We start from the raw sequence: 21,363 nt of genomic DNA, 5'->3' as shown, positions 1-21,363 counted from the left end.
TTAATTTGACATTTCTGTGAAATTTTTTCTAAGGTAAAAAAAAATTAAGATAATGATTTAAATTTTCTAGCTGCTAAAGCTTTCACTCGATTTTTTTTTAACTTTCTCAATAGGATAAATATACTTATGCATATATAATTCTTTTTAAAGTACATGATTCACAGCTAATGAGTCAACTTTAAGCCTTGTACTCAGGTACATCACTATTTTAAATACGCCCACACTTTAACACTAGGTTAAGGATTCCGATGCCCACATATACATGTTTCTTATAATACAATATTAAAATTAAAATACATATTTGAAATTATTAATTCAGATAGTTCTATTTTCAATTGGCTATAGATTAAATTTCTTATATCTGATTCCAATGTTAATTTGGTAGGTAAGGTAGAAGTATAAAAAAGGTAAGGTAGAAGGTACTCTAAGGTAGAAGTATAAAAAAGTAACGTTTTTTTAAAGATGTTTGAGTAATGTTTTTATTTTCTACTGATTTATATTTTATAGACTGAATCGAATAACATTAACATACAATTCATGTGGGCTTTGTCTTTGTAATAGTTAATTAATATCCCATTCTACAAGGTCGCTTTAAATCTTTGTTGTCGTATAAAATATTGTAGTTAGAAACATTATTTATTATTATTATTTGTGTTGACCTCTTAATAAATAAATACTCGTGACAACTTAATTTCAGATCAAAATTTTAAATCTTATGTATCTATTGTAAGCGAAATAGAAAGACTATGTATATATTGGGTCTCGTGAATCCAAACTACAACCAAATGTCACGATGTATTCTTCCAAACAGTGCAAACTTCCAAACAGTGGAATGAAGGGATATTATAATCTATATGTTTTCTAATGTCTTGGCTACATTATTGTAAAGTCATCTTAATTCATGTAGTTCATTTAGCATGAAGTAACAACAGATACACATCCACATAAACTTCACATTTATAATATGTATAGGATAAAACTATTCAAATTCTATATTTAAAATATCGATGTCAATTGAAAACAAAACAAAAATCCTTGTAACTAAACTGTCAAAGTGGGTTGCGCGGCAATTTGTTTTATACAAAGGATGTCTTATAAACACGAACGCTGTAACCACGAGGTTTGTTTAAAGTTTTAAATCTTAATAACGGTACTTTCGATTTAAATTCTATAAAACATATACCTGTAATTTTCATCTTATTTACGTCATTATTACTATGGTGCTAAGAACTCAGGTGACTATGTTTTTTTAAATTATATGGTGGGAAAATCAATGAATCACGGTGGATGCGACGGAGGAAAAATGAAGTAACCTTCGCGCTAAATATGGGAACGGCAAGACGATAACATACTACAATAGACTGTAAAACAATAGAATTAATCTATTTGTTGTTGTTTTGTTTGAAATGAAAGACACTTCAAAGGTCATCAGTATTTTTTGAGTCCTTCATTCGTAATAATAAAAAAATGAAGAGAAGTAAAATAGAAATCTAAAAGGAAATTAAACCATAATATATCTTTGAATAATTTCTGTCTAAGATATTTATTAAATAATACCTATTAGAGAGGACCGGATATCGCCGATTCATGGGTACTCGACCTTAATTAATTTATTATGTCAAGTTCAATAGTACCATTGAAATGTCATGATATCTGACGTTTAGTTACAATACTGAATAGTGAATACACCCATTAGGAAATCTTCATGGATTGACTTATCAAATGTGTCCCGTCTCTATTAATGTAATGTGTGTAATGTTTCTTAAAATATAATTTATTTCTTATACAATTTATATACGAAAAATACCTCGGGGCATTTTTTCACTCTTCAATTACTGCAATTCTCTTGAAACAATGTAACTGGCTTTTATCAAAATTAAAACAAAAGGCTCAATATTTATAATAGTCTTTATGAGTTCATACCATACCCCAGTTCGGTAAGACCAAGATGGCATCGTTTTTATACGTATGAAGCGTTTAAAATTATTTTAATCTACATATTATACCTTCATTACAGTATTAACGTAGGTTATTGAATGAGAAACAGGACACGATTTGTATGTAGTGTAATGACACTTGCCTAAAGATAGTATAGCTTATCGTGAGTCTACATCGTCGTTCTAAATACGGAGTGTTTAGACTTTAGTTTCGTTCGTTAAACTTCGCACGTAAGTATCAATTTCAACTTAGATTTATGAATGAAAAACTAGAATATCTCTGTTTTCTTTCTAAGTATACAAACTTGTAGCAAGCATATAAAGCGTTATTTACACGTCAAATATAATTAAATCGTTGTAATTGACATTGATATCGGCATTTAAATTACGGTTTGTAATCAAGGGCGTTGATGCTTTATATGAAAAGTTGTTTAAATGAATCAACTGTTTTTTTGTGATCATAACTTGTACTAGGCGAGCAGCGACTATGGTGCGTTATATTTTATGAAACAGTTCTCTACCCGTATGATAATACCATAAACTTTCTACACCAGTATTATCACATGTTTCAGCGCCACGCTACATACGAGTCGTTTCCCGTTTCACATTTAAGAAACTACCTTAAGTATAATAAGTATTATGGGCACACTAACGAGCTTACTATGAATAGGTTCTATATCAGCTAGATCTCTCTACAACCTACAAAGAGGCTTCGGCTTGCCTAAAATTAACATCAATTCATTCTTAGAACGTACTTTGAAGGTAGCCCTAGTAAGTTCTTTTCAAATTTAGTTGGGTAGAGAGAGGAGCTTGGACGGTGGAGCTGAGCGTTTAACACGCGTTAGATAGGGGCCCCTTAAATCTACACCTGGGTCGCAAGTCCCAGGCACTGTTGGAGTACCTCTCCGTACCTCTCCCTGCAACGCGATGGACCCGGCACCCGCACGGTGTATCTATTGATTGCCGTGAAGTTTCGTCTCTATAATGTTCGAGGATTTATAAATAAAAAACTGCACACGTTCCTTTTGTAGTACGACCTTTAAAACTTGTAGTAAGATTACAGAATGTTAACGGTTATGTTATGTACAGTACTCTAAAGTTTCACTTAACCGCCAAATGGCTTGCAGTTTATAAGTTTAAATCACCTAAACAGATTTTTTTTATTATAATTATTATTCATATTATCATTACAATAAAACCAAACGAGACGAGAAGAAACTACTCAACATTCAACGGATTCCCGGTGAGGGTGCCGGGTCCATCGCGTTGTAGGGAGAGGAGCTTCTACAGTACTTGGGACTTGAGACCCAGGTGTAGATTTAAGGGCCCCCTATCTTAAATAAAGTTTACTTGTGTAAAGTTACTAAAACATATTTTTAAAGTTAGGCTTAACGTTGGAAACTACACATACCTTAGACCTACAAAGTTATCGGTTATCGTACGCATGCCATCGGCTTACGCCAAGTTTGAATCCTCACTGAACACAAAGCGTTTTCCTTTTCTCATTAATAACCTACGTTAATACTATACTATGAGATGTTTTATGATTGAAAACCTGTTAACGCTCCGTACGCCGTGTGACGATTTAAACTAACTAATTTAAACAGGATTTAAACCTCACAATTAAACGACTATGGTATCATTTTCATATTAAATATATGCGAATATTATTTTTTATCTAACATTTCTCGTATAGTATTATTCTGGACGAATGCCAAAAATGACATACATTTGTTGGTATTGAAATACTATTATGTTGCAACTTAGAAATTGGTATAAATATATTGGCAGGATGTAATATGTATTTCAAAAACTTTAATTTAAAATTAGTTCAGCGTATAAAATAATAATATATGTAGATACATTTAAAGCTGTCAGACATGTTTTTTGTGTTCTTCGTAGTATGTCGTGAGTATAATAGTGACAAAAGCTGTATGAACAACTGTTCAATATTCCAACTCATGAGTCATTATGTAAAACCATAGTTCTTTAAAATATGTACGCAAATTTCGTCACCAATTGTAACGAAATACGTGCTATTTCGGCTTAACTCTATAAGTATCACTTGACAACATACAGCTTTCAAGTGTAGGCCTAGTTTACATTTGTCTTTTATTTTACAAGAAATCGACTTGAATTCGTTCAAGGTGAACTCTCAATTTCATTTCATAAGTAACCAATTATAATGTTGCTTTATTTTCATACAAAATTCTTAACAATTTATCTTCACTTTCTGTTTGATTGACAGATTGAAGTCATCATTGCAAAAGTAATTATTTAATTTGAAATAAATATTTTTTATTAGGTTATAAATTTCATGTATGTTATATGATATTCTTAAATATAATTAAACGCATAAATTTCAAAGACTTACCATTCAAAAAATAAACAGACATTATTAGGTTTCTTTTTTTTAATAATGTTCTGGCACTAAGTTGATATATGCATTCCCGCGCTCAAACTGCGATCGCCAATCACAAGCCAGTATCGCTCTAAGACTCTTCAGATGCGCGCGCGTTCGATATTTAAACGCGGTTTTAAATCAAAAGTACTTTTTTGTTTTATGTTTTTATTAGAGGTTTAACATTTTTATTTTCTCTTCGGCCAGTGTTGTGTTTTGTGAAACCTCTTTAATTTTGAAGGTCCGTCATTGAGGTAACATCAAATATAAATAATTTCGACGTTCTTGCGAAATATTTTCGCATAAGTGTGTGATAGTATTTAATTGTGTTAAAAATGTATGTAAATTCATAAATTTAGTAAAGAAAAAAAATCTAAAAGCTTATCGAACAAAAATGTATTAAGTGAAGAGTTCAACGAGAGTGCACTTATGAATTTCATTATTATTTTCGTATTCAAAATTTTCGTGAAATAATATTTTAAAATATTATTAATATTATCCCTAACTGAGAATATATAATAATAAAACAATAGTAGCTAATTTGTTAGCTAGTAACTAAATATAAATTGTTTGTAACATTATAATCCCGTACTAACTACTAAGTTTTAAGACGCTTCATGTTTGATGAAGCCGATCGCTATGTCATGTTATATTCACTGTTATACCATTTGTTATATATCTGACATGCTTCATGACAAATGATCGCAATCTTGATACTTATAGTTAACAAAATTTAATAACACTAATATCATATATCCAACAAATGGTATATGTTTGTTCTGTGATGGAGTCAATACAGTACGTTTATTTCAAATAAATAAAATTGTCGTTATTACTTCGCATTGTCGATTATTATAATATTATTGTTACAATATTATAAGTTTTTTTTGTAATGACGATGATTAACTATTTTGTTTAACTCATTTTAAAATAAATAACTTTCCATTTCAAATGTAAATAAAACCGGCTGAAGTGGGTTCACTAAGACGGAATGATCAATGTTCTCAGTACATTTATTATGCAATACATATTTGGAAGTTGTGTGTTTTTAATTTAAGCGACAATTGATATCGTTTAATATTTTTAAATATGAAAGAATACAATTATAATTTATATATAATTTTAATTACTACAAATAACTACAAACTAATTTGTATATAAGATTTAAAAACAGGAAAAAGATTAATGTAAAAACTAAAGTCAGAATTAAATTAGGTTCTTTTAATGCAATTTTGTAAGCTACAACTCAGTCGACAGGTAAAAAACCTCACACACACACACACACACGTATACATTAACACTCAGACATCCAAATAATCTTAACATAGTTATGTTGACCTGAATGTTTGAGCATTAGCCTCCTTTGCCCAACCGCGTCGTATTCTCAGGGCAAACAAAAGCTGCAGTTCTCATACAATTGCATAATTTAAAAACTGATAAATATTACTTCATATTAATATTACGTATATAATGATGTTATTCAAGAATTCGATTAATATTAAACAAGTGAACATTTTTTTATGACCGGATTTGTTTGCAAAATCTACTCGTAATTAACAAAAATGTAACTTAAAATTTCAAACACAAAGTTTAAAATCACTCAAACAATAAAAATTTTAATAGACAGGTTGAAAAATTATAATATATGCATAATTAGATTTTAACAGAGGTTTTTAAAATAAAAAAATATTAACCACATTTTTTTTAAATGCTATAAGATTTCTTACATCAAATTTAATTCATCAAATATTCTAGGAATTTACGTCAAGTTAAGGCGGTATCTATGGACATTACTGCAAAAAAAAATCCGCCTTATAGGTGTATACGAACTAACTTAAAGCTAACTTAGGGTTTGAATGATCGCAGGGCGTGTGTCGGATCGATTGGTATTTGGTGTCAAAAACCAGTATGATATAAGATTCTTAATTACACCTTCTCCTATAACAGTTTGTGTTTTCCATCATATATAACCTTTTTTCAGTAACTTTTTACTGGCTGTATCTTTAAGATCAAAGTATTTCATTGAGACAATAGATAATAAAAAACTGAAGTCTTTATATCGTTGATTACAATTTAAATTATGATACGTATTCGCTATTGATTGACTCCATTATTTACATACAATACTTATATCTTGTCCGTCTGTCTGACACTTCTAATATTTCAGTACAAAATTTTATTATAATAGGTACCTATATATTACATAAATATTTTTTCAATTTTATATTTTAAAATTGGAACGCGTCAATAACATCCTTTTTAAAAAGACATTTAATAAACTGTATTAAACCATAGTCAAGTTTTCTTGGTTGATTCAATTCTATATAGGTTACGTATGCCGTATTACAAGCAAGTGTTGTTTTATGAGTGGAATTCAGCTTAAGAGCTCTACATTGCGGATAACCTTGGATAAGATATTTCGTGGAACTTAGTAATTATACATTAATAGTTACCTCCTTGCGAGTTTTACTTTTAAATTATTCTTTTATTACTTGAGTATAGACAATTGTATATCAATTTATCGTATCATTTACCCTCTAAGTTGATTATCACGGTGCATTGATTTACCCGACCACAAAATTATGATGTAATTGTATAAAGATCTGAAATTTAATTATATAAAAAACTGTTCCTAGAAAACTATCTTTTTAATTTTTTCCGCTATAGAAATGAGAAATAGGTTTAAAGCAAAAAAAGTTTGTTTATATTTATTAATATAATAATTTACAGATAACAAATACTTATTTTTGTGTCAATATGAATTCATGCAGAGTATGGTTATGGTTTTGAAATGCAAATTAAGTTGAGTCAATCGATCAGAATGTTCGCTAACTGCGCTTTTCCATTTACGGCTATAAGGTCATATAAAAATATTCGAAAATATAGCTTCCTTATATGAAAGAAATAATCGAATGTTTATTTAAAAAATCCCATGTATTTATAATATCTATTACATGAATATAATAAATCCAAAAAAAAAAAAATATATAATATTTATCCAAATATATAATAAATGAGAAAAAAGTAATGTTTTTGTTGTTTGAGAAAAAAAAATGCTATTTTTTAAATAACTCGATTAGGACTTGAAATTAAAGTAAATGTCATATGTCAAAACGTCAACTGTCATATTGATGAGATTATAGTTTTTATTATTGTGCTTCTAATATTCAGGCTACAAATCATTATGTGTAAATATACATATATATATGTGTGTGTACTCCATGCGTAAATACGAATTACGTTTTGATTTTTTTTTGTATTAATTGTTTATTGTAAACAGCTTTTAAAATATCTTAATAGTAATTTTATTATGCAAATACTTATTTTTTTAATATTATTGTGGTTACTGAAATTATCTACAATTACATAATTAATCATTGTATTTATAAACAAATTATGCTAGTAATTATTTGAAATTGTATCTAATCGATATCCTACCGCAATTTAGGGTTTGGAAACAAAACAGTTAATTTTAAACTACATACCTAATCTCTACTGTTAATTACTTTTAATCATAAACTAATTACTATAAAGTGGAAATAGCAACAGAATTCACCGTCAGTTAAAACTTTTCACATATTCTGTAGCCACAATATTTATCTAAAAGTAAAGACTTGTGGTGTAAAGTATAAAGATACTTTAAGCCACAACTTTGAGTGCGAAAATGAAGTACAAATTTTATGAGTTCATTCACCTTTATGACTTATTTATCTGATTTTACTTGACTGCTCGTGAGAAACTCAGTTACTACTGTAGTTGTACTACACTATTTGTTTTTTGTTTCCACAATGACTTTTTCTGTGTTTGTATTTAAAACCCGGTAACTATGATGATAATCGGGTATATGACACCTGAGCACATAGCCGAAGACTTAAACAGCTGGTATAATCAATATAAAAGTCTTTATATCCCAAATCATTATTCATAATTCTTTGGTTCATAGTCGATTATATTTATATTTTACAAAACATAAATTGATTTCGATTTCTTTCCTTATTTGATAGGTATGACCCATAACGGGTATAACCCATACATCATACAATTATAAAAAATATTGTTATCGATAACTGTTTTTCATGTCGTATTTTTTTTTATTATTTTTTAATTTTTATATATATGTAATACCTTTAATTATAAAATACGTTAAAGAATACTTCATTTGAATTTTAATTATATAATTAGCCTAATTTCGTATGGACGCATTAAATTACTTTTAAGTTATAATGAACTTAAGTTTGAACTTGAATAACTCTATATTTTACTTTAAAAACCAAATGTATATGAAGGTAGTTTGAAAATTAAATTCACGCATACGCATAAAGGTACATAGGTTTAAACATAGGAACGTATACGGATATTAATTACAACCTTAAAATTCTGTCAAAGATGAATTAATTCCATTAAACTATATAATAATATGCGGAAAGACTAAAAGCGTGTTAAATAACTTTGACTATTACATAGCTTGCGTGTGCGCACGATATCTTAGAAGGTAGAAAAAAAATACCCAGTTTGAAATAATACGATTAAATAACTGATAAATCATTAAGTAATTTTGAAGTAAGCAGTTTACACAGATAATTTATTAATGTAGTAAGTATATTGTGTAGCAAGACATAGTCAAGTATTTAAGGGAACAATTTTGAGTTCAAATAAGTTTCCAGTAATCTTTAATGATATAGAATTTATTAGTGTCGTATAGGACGAAAACCATATATATATATAGCTCATAAGAATACCCGTTTATATGACAAATAAATGTTTTATTAGAAATAATATTATATTTACTATTGCTCCAACACTTCATTAAGTGACAACTCACAACGTTGTATTTAAGTTGTATGTAACTACTTAAGGAAACGACAACAAGCTCGCTAAGTGCTTTTTAATATATCCAGTTTCTTGTTAGTACTATGTTTGCGTAAAAAAATATATATATAATTTTTATAATTTACGAAAAAATTATGATGACATTGAATGTAAGTTATTCGAGAATAATTTTCTCATAACAAATTTGTTCTGTAATCAATATGATGCATAGAAAAAAGATAGTTTTTATGTTAATGTCCAATAGTTAAGTAAGGCTATGTTCAGCATCTGCGTCTTATTCACTGGCAGAATTTTAAGTGACAAATAATGACCGCTTTGTGAAAGTGGTAGTGGTGGTGGAATAACCAATTCTTGGTTTAAGAACTTTGAAATCTAACTTAAACCTCTTCTTTGACGAGTTAGAATTAGTCTCTCGCCTTATTATAGACTGTGCGGAACTGTTTGGATTATTCCAGTAGACTGAAACCGTTTGTAGAAACTATAGCACTAATATACTATCATTAGGGAAAGCATTTACTTTTTATTCAATCTGAGTACGGCAAATGTCATTCTTCTCAAAAAAAAAAGTAATAATAATAATTAAATAAACGCCTTTATTCCATTAAACAAACTCCTTCGTGTTTCCTCCACACAGTACTCGAGATTATAATTCGTCAAACAAATAAAAACGGTGACATTGGGCAAAATATTCTACGATTCCAGTGCGAATGAAGCCATAACATTAAAAAAACCTGGTTAAAAAAGAGTCAATTGTTGCCCTAAGCGCATGTAAAGGGATGATCCTGAGGTTGCAGGTTCGATTTTCGCTTGTCTCTGAATTTTCCATACATATTTTCATTATTTCAATATTCAGTTCTAGTATTCAACTCAATTTTTTTTAGTGTTTAAAATACGACTGAATTAATCATTATCTTTTATATGGCGAATTTGTTATAAAGCACTGTTGATTTTCTACTGAAATGTCATCAATATAGTTACGCTATTCTTATGACATCCTACTCTACAGTCTAAACTTAACAACTTTATCTCTAACCGGTAACCGGACGTTGTCTAGGTTTCGAACTATACAAGTCATCTCATGATTTTATACTTTAAGGCCTACAATGGTTATATTTTCTGTTTTCATTCATATTATTGAAGCAAAAATTCTTATGCGACTTCCAACAAGGTTGCATTAAACGTTTAACACGTCTGGGGGGGAGACATAACGAGTGGGAGTGCGTCGCGCTCGAACGCATACGGGCTGTCAATTGTGACTTGTTGTAAATATTTAATGTTAATAAAGTTTGTCTTAAAGAAGCGCTAAATATTCATTAAAAATCTATTACTACCCCTGGCTGTTTTCATTCCAAAATTACGAAGTTTTACTTCTTTCGAGCGGAGGTACTCTGCGCACAACTTTTTTGTAGTTTTTTTCCTATTACATACATGATAACAATATTTAAATGTTATGACATTTCATTAGACAACTTACTTCTAACGCAGTCGCCATTAGGGTTGATATAATTTTTAATCTGATTAAAATTAATAATTGCGTTTTTATAAAATGAGTTTGAATAATTGGTTACTAAACTTAAATATCATAAAAGGTAGTTATGATGCTATTTTAGAGAGTCATGCAAAAAAAAAATTCTCGATGTAAGTTTAATCCTGCCTAAACTCTATTAGAAAGATCTTATTAGTTCACAATTTCCTAACATTTAAGATCTCTTACGTTTATTTTGTTAAATTAGCTCATAATTATTACTATTATATAAGAATAATACACATAATATATTTTATAATTTTTGCCGCTAGATGTTGTTCTTAGCCCTTAGGGTCAAAATAAATTCAAAATTTTTACATAACATAATACAAATATAAAATAATACGTATATTAAATAGAAAAAAATATAGAACATTACACGTAACTATCATAATCGTAAAAATTATAGATATTCCTATCACGGCTAGAAATCCTCAGACAATACATTGAACCCAGGATGGATTCCGTACACGTCGCCGGCCATATTACGAAAGAAAGGAAGCGGTTCTAACTGTAAACGAGATGTTTTGGTAAAGTGGACTCAATTTTATTTGTATTTAGGTTGAAAATCCAGGTTGAATTAATTATGCCACTAGGACAGACGTCTCGAATTGACACAAGTGTTTTATTATTTACTTATGTAACATTAATTTTAAGCATGACACGAGTAAAATCGATTCTCCGTTTTTCTGTAAAACCATTTAACTAACGACATACGACGCATGTAATAAAAACTTTCTCGTTGGACTTTATAGGTATTGGATTATAGTGAAGTTGAGTAATGCTAAACGTAAATCAATTATGGTAATGTTCTGTGAAAGTCAATGGTTTCATTGCAAATCGTTTTTTACTTTTTCCATTACTTTGTTTTTTGATGAAGCAGGGAAACTCTTTTACGAGCCGTCTACTTTTTCCATTCCAGCCTTATTTCAAATTAATAGAGCATTATTATTTACCAGAACAGTTATTTCGTAAATAACACGGCATTTTAAGATTTCCATTTTGTAAACTGAGTGACGAAAAAAAAACAAAGATAGTAAACTATATATATGGATTACGGTTTACGAAAAACAAATGCATAAGTAAATAGCTGTATCAATTTGAAATTGGAATTCCTTACTAAAGAGTAGACATATTTGAGATCCAAGTGGCCAGTACGACAATACGCCAATTTCATATCTAACCTAATATTATACTATCAGTTATAGTTATTTGAATAGCAAAAAATATTTTTATCAATTATAATAATTTTCTGTAAGTCTATGTAAATTGCGATGTTTGCGAGGATGCACAGTTTATAATAACAACGTAATTTCCCGACCAAGGCTCTGCTGTTATTCGCACATAAACACTTGAGGCTCACCTTTTCCGCAACAAAGAAATATTTACTTCGAAAGTTATTTGCTGTATTTAGATTTAATAATATTTAAACTATTTTAAGTTATTTATTTATATATTGAGTGTGGTATTAATGTCATGATAATATTTCATTTAAAAATGTTTAAAAACTTAACTATTTTAAATTCATTTCAAAATAACAACCGTGGTGTCATATTTGGCACAATTTAAGTATGAATGAAAAGTGTAAAACGCTGAAATTTATATTTATATTGTTTTATAATATTCTTTAAGTTATAATGTTTAGAATTAGCTACAAAGTTACAAACATTTTCATGTGAATTCCTACATGTCTTATCAGTTTAGTAGAGGAGATAATTTCATTAATAACAGATGCAAAACAATTTCCCATTCATTGATACTTTGTTCACACCATTGAAAATTCCTCATCTAATTTCTCCCATGAAGTCAATTTTATCGCGGAAGTCGGTCTGGGGAACTTGCAATTTCTTTGAATAAATTTAAATTTACAATTCCTATCAATCGCCATTACGTTTTTGTTTGAATTGTTTATTTTTTGTATACAACAAAAATATACAATCAAGTTATGAGCTATAACAAAAATTCTCTCGAAATGTATGAGATGAATAAATTACTTACATATGATTTTTTTTTTTCAGGACCACGATGCAGAGGGACGAAAACGATTAAAAAACTACCCTTTTATAAGGAGTGAAAAGGCTCAGTTTTAATTAACATAAAATTATATAAGATTCTCATAAAGAAGTACATCATAACATAAAAACTAATTGGTAAATGACCTTAGATATGTGATAGCGAAAGTAGTGATAGAGGTCAGGTTATGTTGGGATGTTTTGAGTGATTTGTCAGTGGATACGGTATCAATGAAGGTGGAACAAGTAGCGATGTCGGTGAATGATCTGACGGACTCGGATCCTTCTCCGAAGTTGCGGATGAAGCCGGCTGTGAGGCGGATATTCTGCTGCAGTGTGACCGCCGCATCAGGATTCATTGCTGCTTATGCACTGGTAAGCTTTTTTTATGTCCCAAAGAGATAAACGAGCAGACGGTCCACTTGATGGTAAGTGGCCACCGTCGCCCAACGACATCTGCAACATAGGAATTGTTGTAGATGCTGCCGACTTTGTTTGTGGAGGGGACACCTGAGTACTTGATGTTTGAAAGATAAGTTCATATCCACAAATTTATGATAGTTTTGATTGAAGTAAATTTTATATTTATATTGTAATTTTAAAGCGCGTTGTGTTAATAGAGCTTTCGTTTCCTTGGGAGACCAACATCCCCAAAGACCATGCCATCAAGGTCAGTAAGAATTACGAGCTACCAACGTTAAACGAACTCACTAGGAATAGGTCCGTCGTAGATTTGTCCTAGGCGCTGTTGGAGCTCCTTTCCCTGCAATGCGATAGACCCGGCAACCGCCGGTGAATCCATTGAATGCTAAGAAGTCTCGTCTATATTTGAATTTAATCGATTTTAATTGTATAATATAACATATGATACAGATATTGCTAGATTTAACGCTCGGATCTACTCGCGTGTTTGACTTTAGTTGTCTAGCCTATGTAGATATTATTAGAAGAAGTCTAGACATTTTAAATCTCATTTAAATTGTTTCAGTCTGAATCACACAAATATGTACCTAATATTTTCTTTATATCGACAGTAAAGAGAAGGATTTTCTATTTTGATTTACTATTACGATAAACCTACTATTGAAATGTTTGGAATTATGGGCCAATACATTTTTATCTTTAAAAAATAACAAATATTAATTCTCAATAACATTTCCTTTTTTTAAAGTCATTTATGACAAAAATAAGACCTATGTTTCAAAACAAATATTTTAACACTTCACTCCATCAAAAATACAAAAAAGATACATTTTTAAGTGAAGAAATTTTTATATTGATATCAAAATCAAATCACATCAATTGATCAACGCTGAGGTTAAAATTGTTTACAAATGATTGAATAACAATAAAAAGTCAATCGCAATCACTTCTCTAGTCGTAACAAACGCAAGAATGTCAATTTATGAGACATAATATACTAAATGTTGACTCACTTGATACTTACTTCCTACATTTGATGTCGGTTTATAAAAAAATAGATAGCTCACATACAGCTCATAGCAAATTTATCACGCTAAACTAGAATCAAGGGAATCTAGAATGTCTCAGTAACCAGACAACATTGTTTCAAATAATAGAAGGGGCAGTAAGGCCAAGCTATCTCACGAGATGTTGAAACAGCGAGTAATGCGTAATGCTTCAAATATAGATTTATTTTGCGATATATAACGTATAATGTATGTTATGTTAATCATATAAACCTAAATATGAATTGTTATTATATAACACGTAGTGAGCGTTTGAAAAATGTCGTAACGTAAACAAAAAAAAAATTTTTTTTGCGTTCTCATTAAAAATTTCGTTGATACTTTTTGTCTGTACGTTTAAAAATATTGACGACTTAATATTAGAACTTTTCGCTAATAAATAGTAGACATTTGAGGAGACCATGAAATAGTTTACTTGATCTTTCATTTGCTGAAACTTAGATCGATATTACTTAGAAATACGTAGTCTTGGTACCGAAAATATAATAGAGATTTAAAAAGTGATTATCAAAACTAACTAATAAATATTTATAGACTGAATAAATATTTGTTATAATATGAAACAAAACATTCTAATGAATTACAGACGAGCCAAGCCGCGTATATAAACTAACTATTTAACTAATATATTCAAGAACATAAAATTTTTTTTTCTCAAAGTTGCTCTAATATATGACTACAATAAAGTCATACCGGAATAAATGCGTTCATACTATCGTTATTAACGTGACGATGGAAACTAATAGTAAATATAGAAGCTCTAAGTTTATTTCAACGTGAACTTGGTAACAAAAATAATACTTCCAATCTTGAATTTTAAAACCACGCAATTGTCGCTTAAATTTCTTATAAATTGTACTACAAATAATTTGAAGCACTGTAAATATTATTCCACAATATGTCCAAAGAGGTTTTATTTTTCAAATCTATAACTAAAGTAGAATAATAATCATATATGTAATGTAAATATAAAATTTGTTGTATGACTTGTGTTCATTTTATTTAGTATAAAGTTATCTGCTATGTATATATATTATTGTATCATTCTTGCAGGTCGCGTACGCCATAGCCCTGATATATGAGATAGTATGGGTGGTGGAAGCTCAGGCAGGCCTGCCAGTAGCATCCGCGCTCCTCATGATATGCTACTGTGTAGTCATAGCCGCCACTGTCACTTTAGTACATGGACTAATATCGGTAAGTTAATACAAATATATATTAAAACATATGCGTGTTCGTCTTTTTAATTAGAATAATAATGATGATTATTTTATAATGTGTAAATATACGAGTTTAGATGACTTAAAGGAAAAAACGATTACGTTTTTAATGTGAAACAAAAATTGCGTGATAAAAAGAGTTATCAATGTTAGCTAATAGCGATTTTATTTTGTTATTATTAATTATTTATTTGATTTATTATGAATGTTTAACCTATATACTTATTATAACATTTTTATTTTTTTTTATATTATTTATTTCATATATCTATATTATTATTTTCTTTCAAATTACAGAAGAACAACACGTTCCTTCTGGCGTGGTTGATCTCAGTTATTCTTGTTCTAATACCAGAATGTGCTCTAGTCTTCTACATGTCTATAAATCATTGGGTAAGTACAAGGACATATATATACATATAAAAGTAATTCCCTTGATCAAGCCATTGAAGTCGTGGTGGCCTGGAGGTTAAAGGCCAGCCTCTCATAGATGAGGGCACGGGTTCGAAACCTGGCAAGTATCAATGTGATCTCTTCCAAGTCATATAAACTTTCTAAGAGTGTTTAGACACCACTGACGGACGGTGAAGGAAAACATCGTGAGGAAACCTGGTCTTATAATTACAAATCGTCAATCCGTCTTGAACAAGCGTGGTGATTAATGCTCTAACCTTCTCTATGTGAGAAGAGGCCTTTGCTCAGCAGTGGGCTTTGATAGGCTGATGATGAGATGCCATCAAGCGTGCACAGCTGAACCGATTTTAGTATTATGTTAATTGTTTTTTAACCGATTTTAGCATTATGTTGTGGTTGTCAGGAGATGGTTCTTATTTAAAAAAAATTGCTTAGAAAACATAAAATAAAAAAAACAATTAGGTACATCTGATTTATTTATATGCCTTCGTATTTATTTAATTTCGGTAATCCAAACGTATCTAACCTTAATAAAAATATACAATTTATTTAATAAAAACAATACCGATACATAAAATAATTAGTCTCTATTAGTGAGATAAAATAATATTTCCTTAACTTTATCAGCGGAAGGAAAACAGTAGTATCTTAATAACTATGAAGTAAATGTGGTAATTATAGCAAATCCTTTTTAAAAATATTTAATATGCTGTGGAATTTAACTATTAGAATTACTTTAAATAAAAGCTATGGATATTTCACGTTTCAGCCATATATAATATACAATGTACCATGTATTAATGTGTTTATATATATAAAAAGTAAATAAGATTTACTAAAGACCAGTAAATTTAAATATACGGGGATGTATTTAAGACGCAATTTTTGAAATAAGAATTATTTTCCTAAATAGTCAACCGTTACGATATCTTTGTATACTGATTTGTGATTATTTTATTGAAAGATATTACATGCAAATATAAATACTGCATTAATATGATTGGTTTAAATTAACTTATGTTTTACATTACGTCACGCCGTTTGTAAGTAGGTTAGTTTTCATATAACAATAATATTGGTCTGAGAATGATATTTATATCCTAATTATATGGAGTGGCAACCGGAAGTTCCAGGAAAACTACGTAACTTACTTATATGTATTTTATAATAAGAATTACATATTAAAACTTGTAACCTATACCTAAGACTACATGATTGCCCCGATGTTAGGATAGCAATACCATTCCATAGCTTGAGTGGTATCAGGCATCTTCTGGTTCACACGGCTTGGTGTTCGTTCCGCGGAGTCAGCGGCGTCACTTCATTTATTATATAATATGTAGCGCGTACGTCACATCCTATGATATACATGAATACAGACTCAATAACATTGTAGCGTTTTCATTGTTAAATACTCCCTGATAATGTTCCAATATAAGTAGTGTTTTTAAATAATTTTCATACATTTGCTTTATTTATAACCACTTAGTAGGCTAAACATTGAGCTATGTTCAGTATAAATAAAGGTATAGTATAGTAAACGACGTTGTGATCCCTGGAAAAGCCCTATCCGGTTACATCTATTTAAGAATATATGAAGAAAATTTAATATATGTATGTTATATTTAGTAAGTAATTATAATTGTTTGAAAAACCCTTTATAATAGACATATTTTATGTTATTATTTCTGATGAACGTAGTTATTATTAGTGTTTATTTAATTATAATATATATAACATGTTCAGGGTCTCCAAGGTGTGTACGGAGGGGCTGAACTCGCGTGTTACGTGGCCCGACTGCCGGCTCTCGTGTGTGGAGTTGTACTCGTCCAGTCAGCTTACGCGCTCAGGGAGGCGAGGTAACACATATACATATAAAACACGCACACATATGCGAATAAACACACGCGTATACCGGCATTATGTAACGTATACCCACAACGCACACACACACACAGACACATACACACAAACACACTATTAAATACAGATAAAATTAACGCTCTAACTTACCCATAGGCTATATGTAGCATGTGAATGTACATATACGTATATAAAATACATAATTGCAATAACAGTTGTATTAATCACAATACCTACTTTTTTATTATTTTCAATGTATTTTTTTTGTATAGATTTTTTTCAATTGTAATATATAATTGTAAGTTATTATTATCTATGACTTATTGTCTATGCACTATCGATATAAAATGTTATTTTAAAATCTGATTATTACATTGGCAACATATTTCACGATTCACGATCCAGTCCGAATGAGGCTATAGCATAAAAAATTAACTTGGAATTACTAACCAAACCAACACCAACCTAGTCTAGGTTGATAAGAAACTCACAAGAAGTGACATAAAATTTTGACACACTTTATAATCTAGACATTATTAATACAGTGGTCGTTGTAAGGTTAAACTATAACTATTCTTAAAAAATATTATGAAACTGGCTATTGTTCACAATATTTATGAGTATATTACATACTCTATGTAAATTTTTACAGGAAATCCGAGTACGCGACCGGCGTTCCCGTCAGTGGCAGCGAGTTTGACGCGAGCCACTTTGTACCGGACTCCAACATCGCGTTTACCAACGACGGTTTCTTACCTGACAATGGTGTGTCTTACGAATTATGTACATTATATATTAGTATTATTAAAATAACTCAAAGATAGTATATATATTTTTTTAAATGAAACAAGTATTTTTCGGATAAACTACGCGTGATTTATTTTTGTAAAACTACATACTCCCGACGTTTCGGTTACTTTTCAGCAACCGTGATCACGGGCAGACGAGGTATAGTATATAGTCTGTTAAACAGTGGTAAAAACATATAGGAGGCCTAATTAAAATTTAAGCGTTTTAATCTTGACTACGAATTCTATTAATAAAACAGTTATCAATTTCATGTTAATTGGACGTAAACAATAACAAAACCTTCAGGAATTTTTTGACAACAGAAATAAGTGTTGCCATTTAATAATAAATGTTAACTTAACAAAATTATTTCCTAATTTAATCCAATTTTAATTCATTATAATAACATGAAATTTAATGTCTACAGGCAAATCAGGTTCAATGCCAGATCTTCGTCGTCATTTAGCGTCACGTCAATCTATGATGGGATACCCCATGATGTTGCCACAGCCACCACCGGCGTACTGGCAACACCTCGCCGATAGACAATACGCAGCTTCGTTACGAGGATATCCCAAATACGCTCCACAACACTTCGGAACATGGGTCGGGCCCCGAACCGGCCCCGAAAATCCATACAAAAGACGGCATTCCGTCGTAGGAGCGTTCAATATAGACGAATATCCCAAAGAATATTATGAAGATAGAATGGATTGTAAGAGCGAAATGGCCTATCCGTACAGACCTTACATATACGATCCGAGGATGTATCCAACGGATTACGATCCGAGGTTCCCGAACGATTACGGTCACTTACGGCACGACCCCTACCACTTTAGCGGATCCAGGGAGAGGGTGTTCTACGGCATAAGGAACAGTCACAACTCGGTCGGCAACGAATCAGATGATTTGACGAAATATAAAGACGTCGCTTTGTGAACATTATGGAAGACCGAGTGGCCCGAACTATTGAATGCAGACTTAAGTTAGAGGAGTCCTGAATGTTATTTATAAGGAACTAGCAGGAAGCAATTTATTTTTAATTATATAGCGAGTAATCATATCAGTCAATTATTTGGTGCATAATATAGATGTACATTTATATAAGATATCTGTTAAACTGTTGATTTGTTTAGTCTGTGCAATAAATCTTAAGTTATGTTTTTTCAAAACAAATAATGAATGAGGTTATAACAAAATAGAACATATATTAAAAATAATAGTGCGAGGAGTCCCTCCGCGCGGGAGAAGGAAAACGTAATGTGGAAATGAAAGTAGGAATTGGTAGAAATCAATTTTTAGTGAACTCATATTGTTTCTTTAAGACAAACTTTATGAACATTGCTTACAATTCACTATTCACCTTCCCTTACTCTCGCTCCGTCTCTTTCTATCCCCCTCCCCAGGAGCGTTGATCGTTTAACGCAACCTTCTAGAAGTCGTATTAGAAGTTTCACTTCAATATATTCCGTCATTATTTTTTATAAGTTTACTTATATATTTTTAAATTTGTATATTTTTTTTGTATAAATATTATTTTGAACAAACATTTTTATATAAATAAACGATTTATAAGATCCCATTTTCCTGTTAAGTATTAATAATTTTAGTGTGTTACCTAACAACCAAAGTATTGTAATTGCTCTTATGAAATGTGAAGCAAAATTTTTCAGTCACTGTCGTGTGTACTTAATAAAAATAAATGATTTTTCAAGAACTTTTTCTGTGTTCATTATTTTCTTTTATATGTCGGAGTAGTAAACACTTGTCGTTTTTTTAAAAGAGTGACGCCAGTATAACGACGTCACCAATGATTTTATTCTTGAATGTCGTCAGAATCTCACTCTTGAAGGTAACCTCATAGACGATTTGACAAACACCTTCTTTCGAAGAGATCCGATCCCTGCAACGGTTCTCGCGAGACGCTCTGTATTCTGTACTCTCGCCTCTATTTATACCAACGCAGGTGGTTATGCGGGTCCCATCGCCAACCGGTGCAATTAGTTACGAGGGGGGGGGGTCGGAAACTCGGGCCTCTTCGGAGGTCCGGGTCGCTCCGCTCTGTCTGCCGTTGGACGCTTGCGCTCGGCGGTGGGTAGTTGGAGACTTGCCGCCTGGGCTTGGGTGGGAGGGGTAAGGGGTTAACCCTCTCGCGATTAAGCAAGCTCGCCAGGCGGGGGGACGCTCTTTGTCACGCGGAGTGAGCCCTCGAGGGGAGATGGCCGTTCGCGGCCAGCCGCCGGACCGTCGCGGATGCATGCGCATGCCTTGAGCGATTCCCTCGTCGATCCACCAGGCGGTGAGGAGAGTGACCCCTGGTGTTTTAGTGGGTAACATGGGCCCTTCTGGCCCGTGAATCCAACATAAGATCCTCCGTCTCCCCTAGACGGAGGGGTAGGTATAAAACTTTTCACCGCGTTAATAAAAATAAATTTAGATTAAGAATAGTGTAAATAAAAAATAAATGTACATTATTGTAAAACAGCGTGGGGTGCATTTACAGTGCTTTTTTATGATATTATCAAATTAAAGATCATTCTACTCATCTGTCAATTAAATGTTTATAACTATTGACACTATGCACCCGACGCTTATTTTTATCAACATAACAAACATGAAGTATAAATTAAAAAATTGGTAGGACAAAAAGTTACTTTGAATCGAATCACTGTTATTATAAAAAGTTGGTCAAATTATTATTTATTATTTTAATTTCATACATATGCTAACGAAAGAAATGTCAGGAAGAAATGAAAAACACCGATAAAACATTAAACTAAATTCGAGAGAGTTCAAAATGCTTTTTATTAAAATCATGACACGGTTACAATAGACTACACTATCCCGGTAACGCTGTAGGAGCCTAGGGCTATTAGCCATAT

General features: G+C 31.0%; 1 protein-coding gene across 3 annotated transcripts; it reads left to right on the top strand.

Annotated features, from left to right (window-relative positions):
* The first annotated feature begins 2,147 nt into the window (after positions 1-2,147).
* Positions 2,148-20,199, top strand: LOC116773626 (uncharacterized). Of its 3 annotated transcripts, none has more exons than XM_061528851.1 (7): positions 2,148-2,168; positions 12,712-13,080; positions 15,249-15,392; positions 15,713-15,808; positions 17,576-17,688; positions 18,345-18,457; positions 18,909-20,199. In XM_061528851.1, exons 2-7 carry the CDS (start codon positions 12,937-12,939, stop codon positions 19,418-19,420), a joined length of 1,122 nt encoding a protein of 373 aa, XP_061384835.1. In that variant the 5' UTR covers positions 2,148-2,168; positions 12,712-12,936; the 3' UTR covers positions 19,421-20,199. The 3 variants fall into 3 exon arrangements, with proteins under 3 accessions (XP_061384835.1, XP_032522001.2, XP_032522002.2); XM_032666110.2 differs by lacking the exon at positions 2,148-2,168 and adding an exon at positions 4,415-4,592; XM_032666111.2 differs by lacking the exon at positions 2,148-2,168 and adding an exon at positions 4,416-4,579.
* Positions 20,200-21,363: the final 1,164 nt, after the last annotated feature.

The sequence above is a fragment of the Danaus plexippus genome (genome assembly GCF_018135715.1).
Source record: "Danaus plexippus chromosome 22 unlocalized genomic scaffold, MEX_DaPlex mxdp_33, whole genome shotgun sequence".
Taxonomy (NCBI): Eukaryota; Metazoa; Arthropoda; class Insecta; order Lepidoptera; family Nymphalidae; genus Danaus; species Danaus plexippus.
Note: the sequence above shows the minus strand (reverse complement) of the source record. Positions and strands in the feature narration are given on the sequence as shown.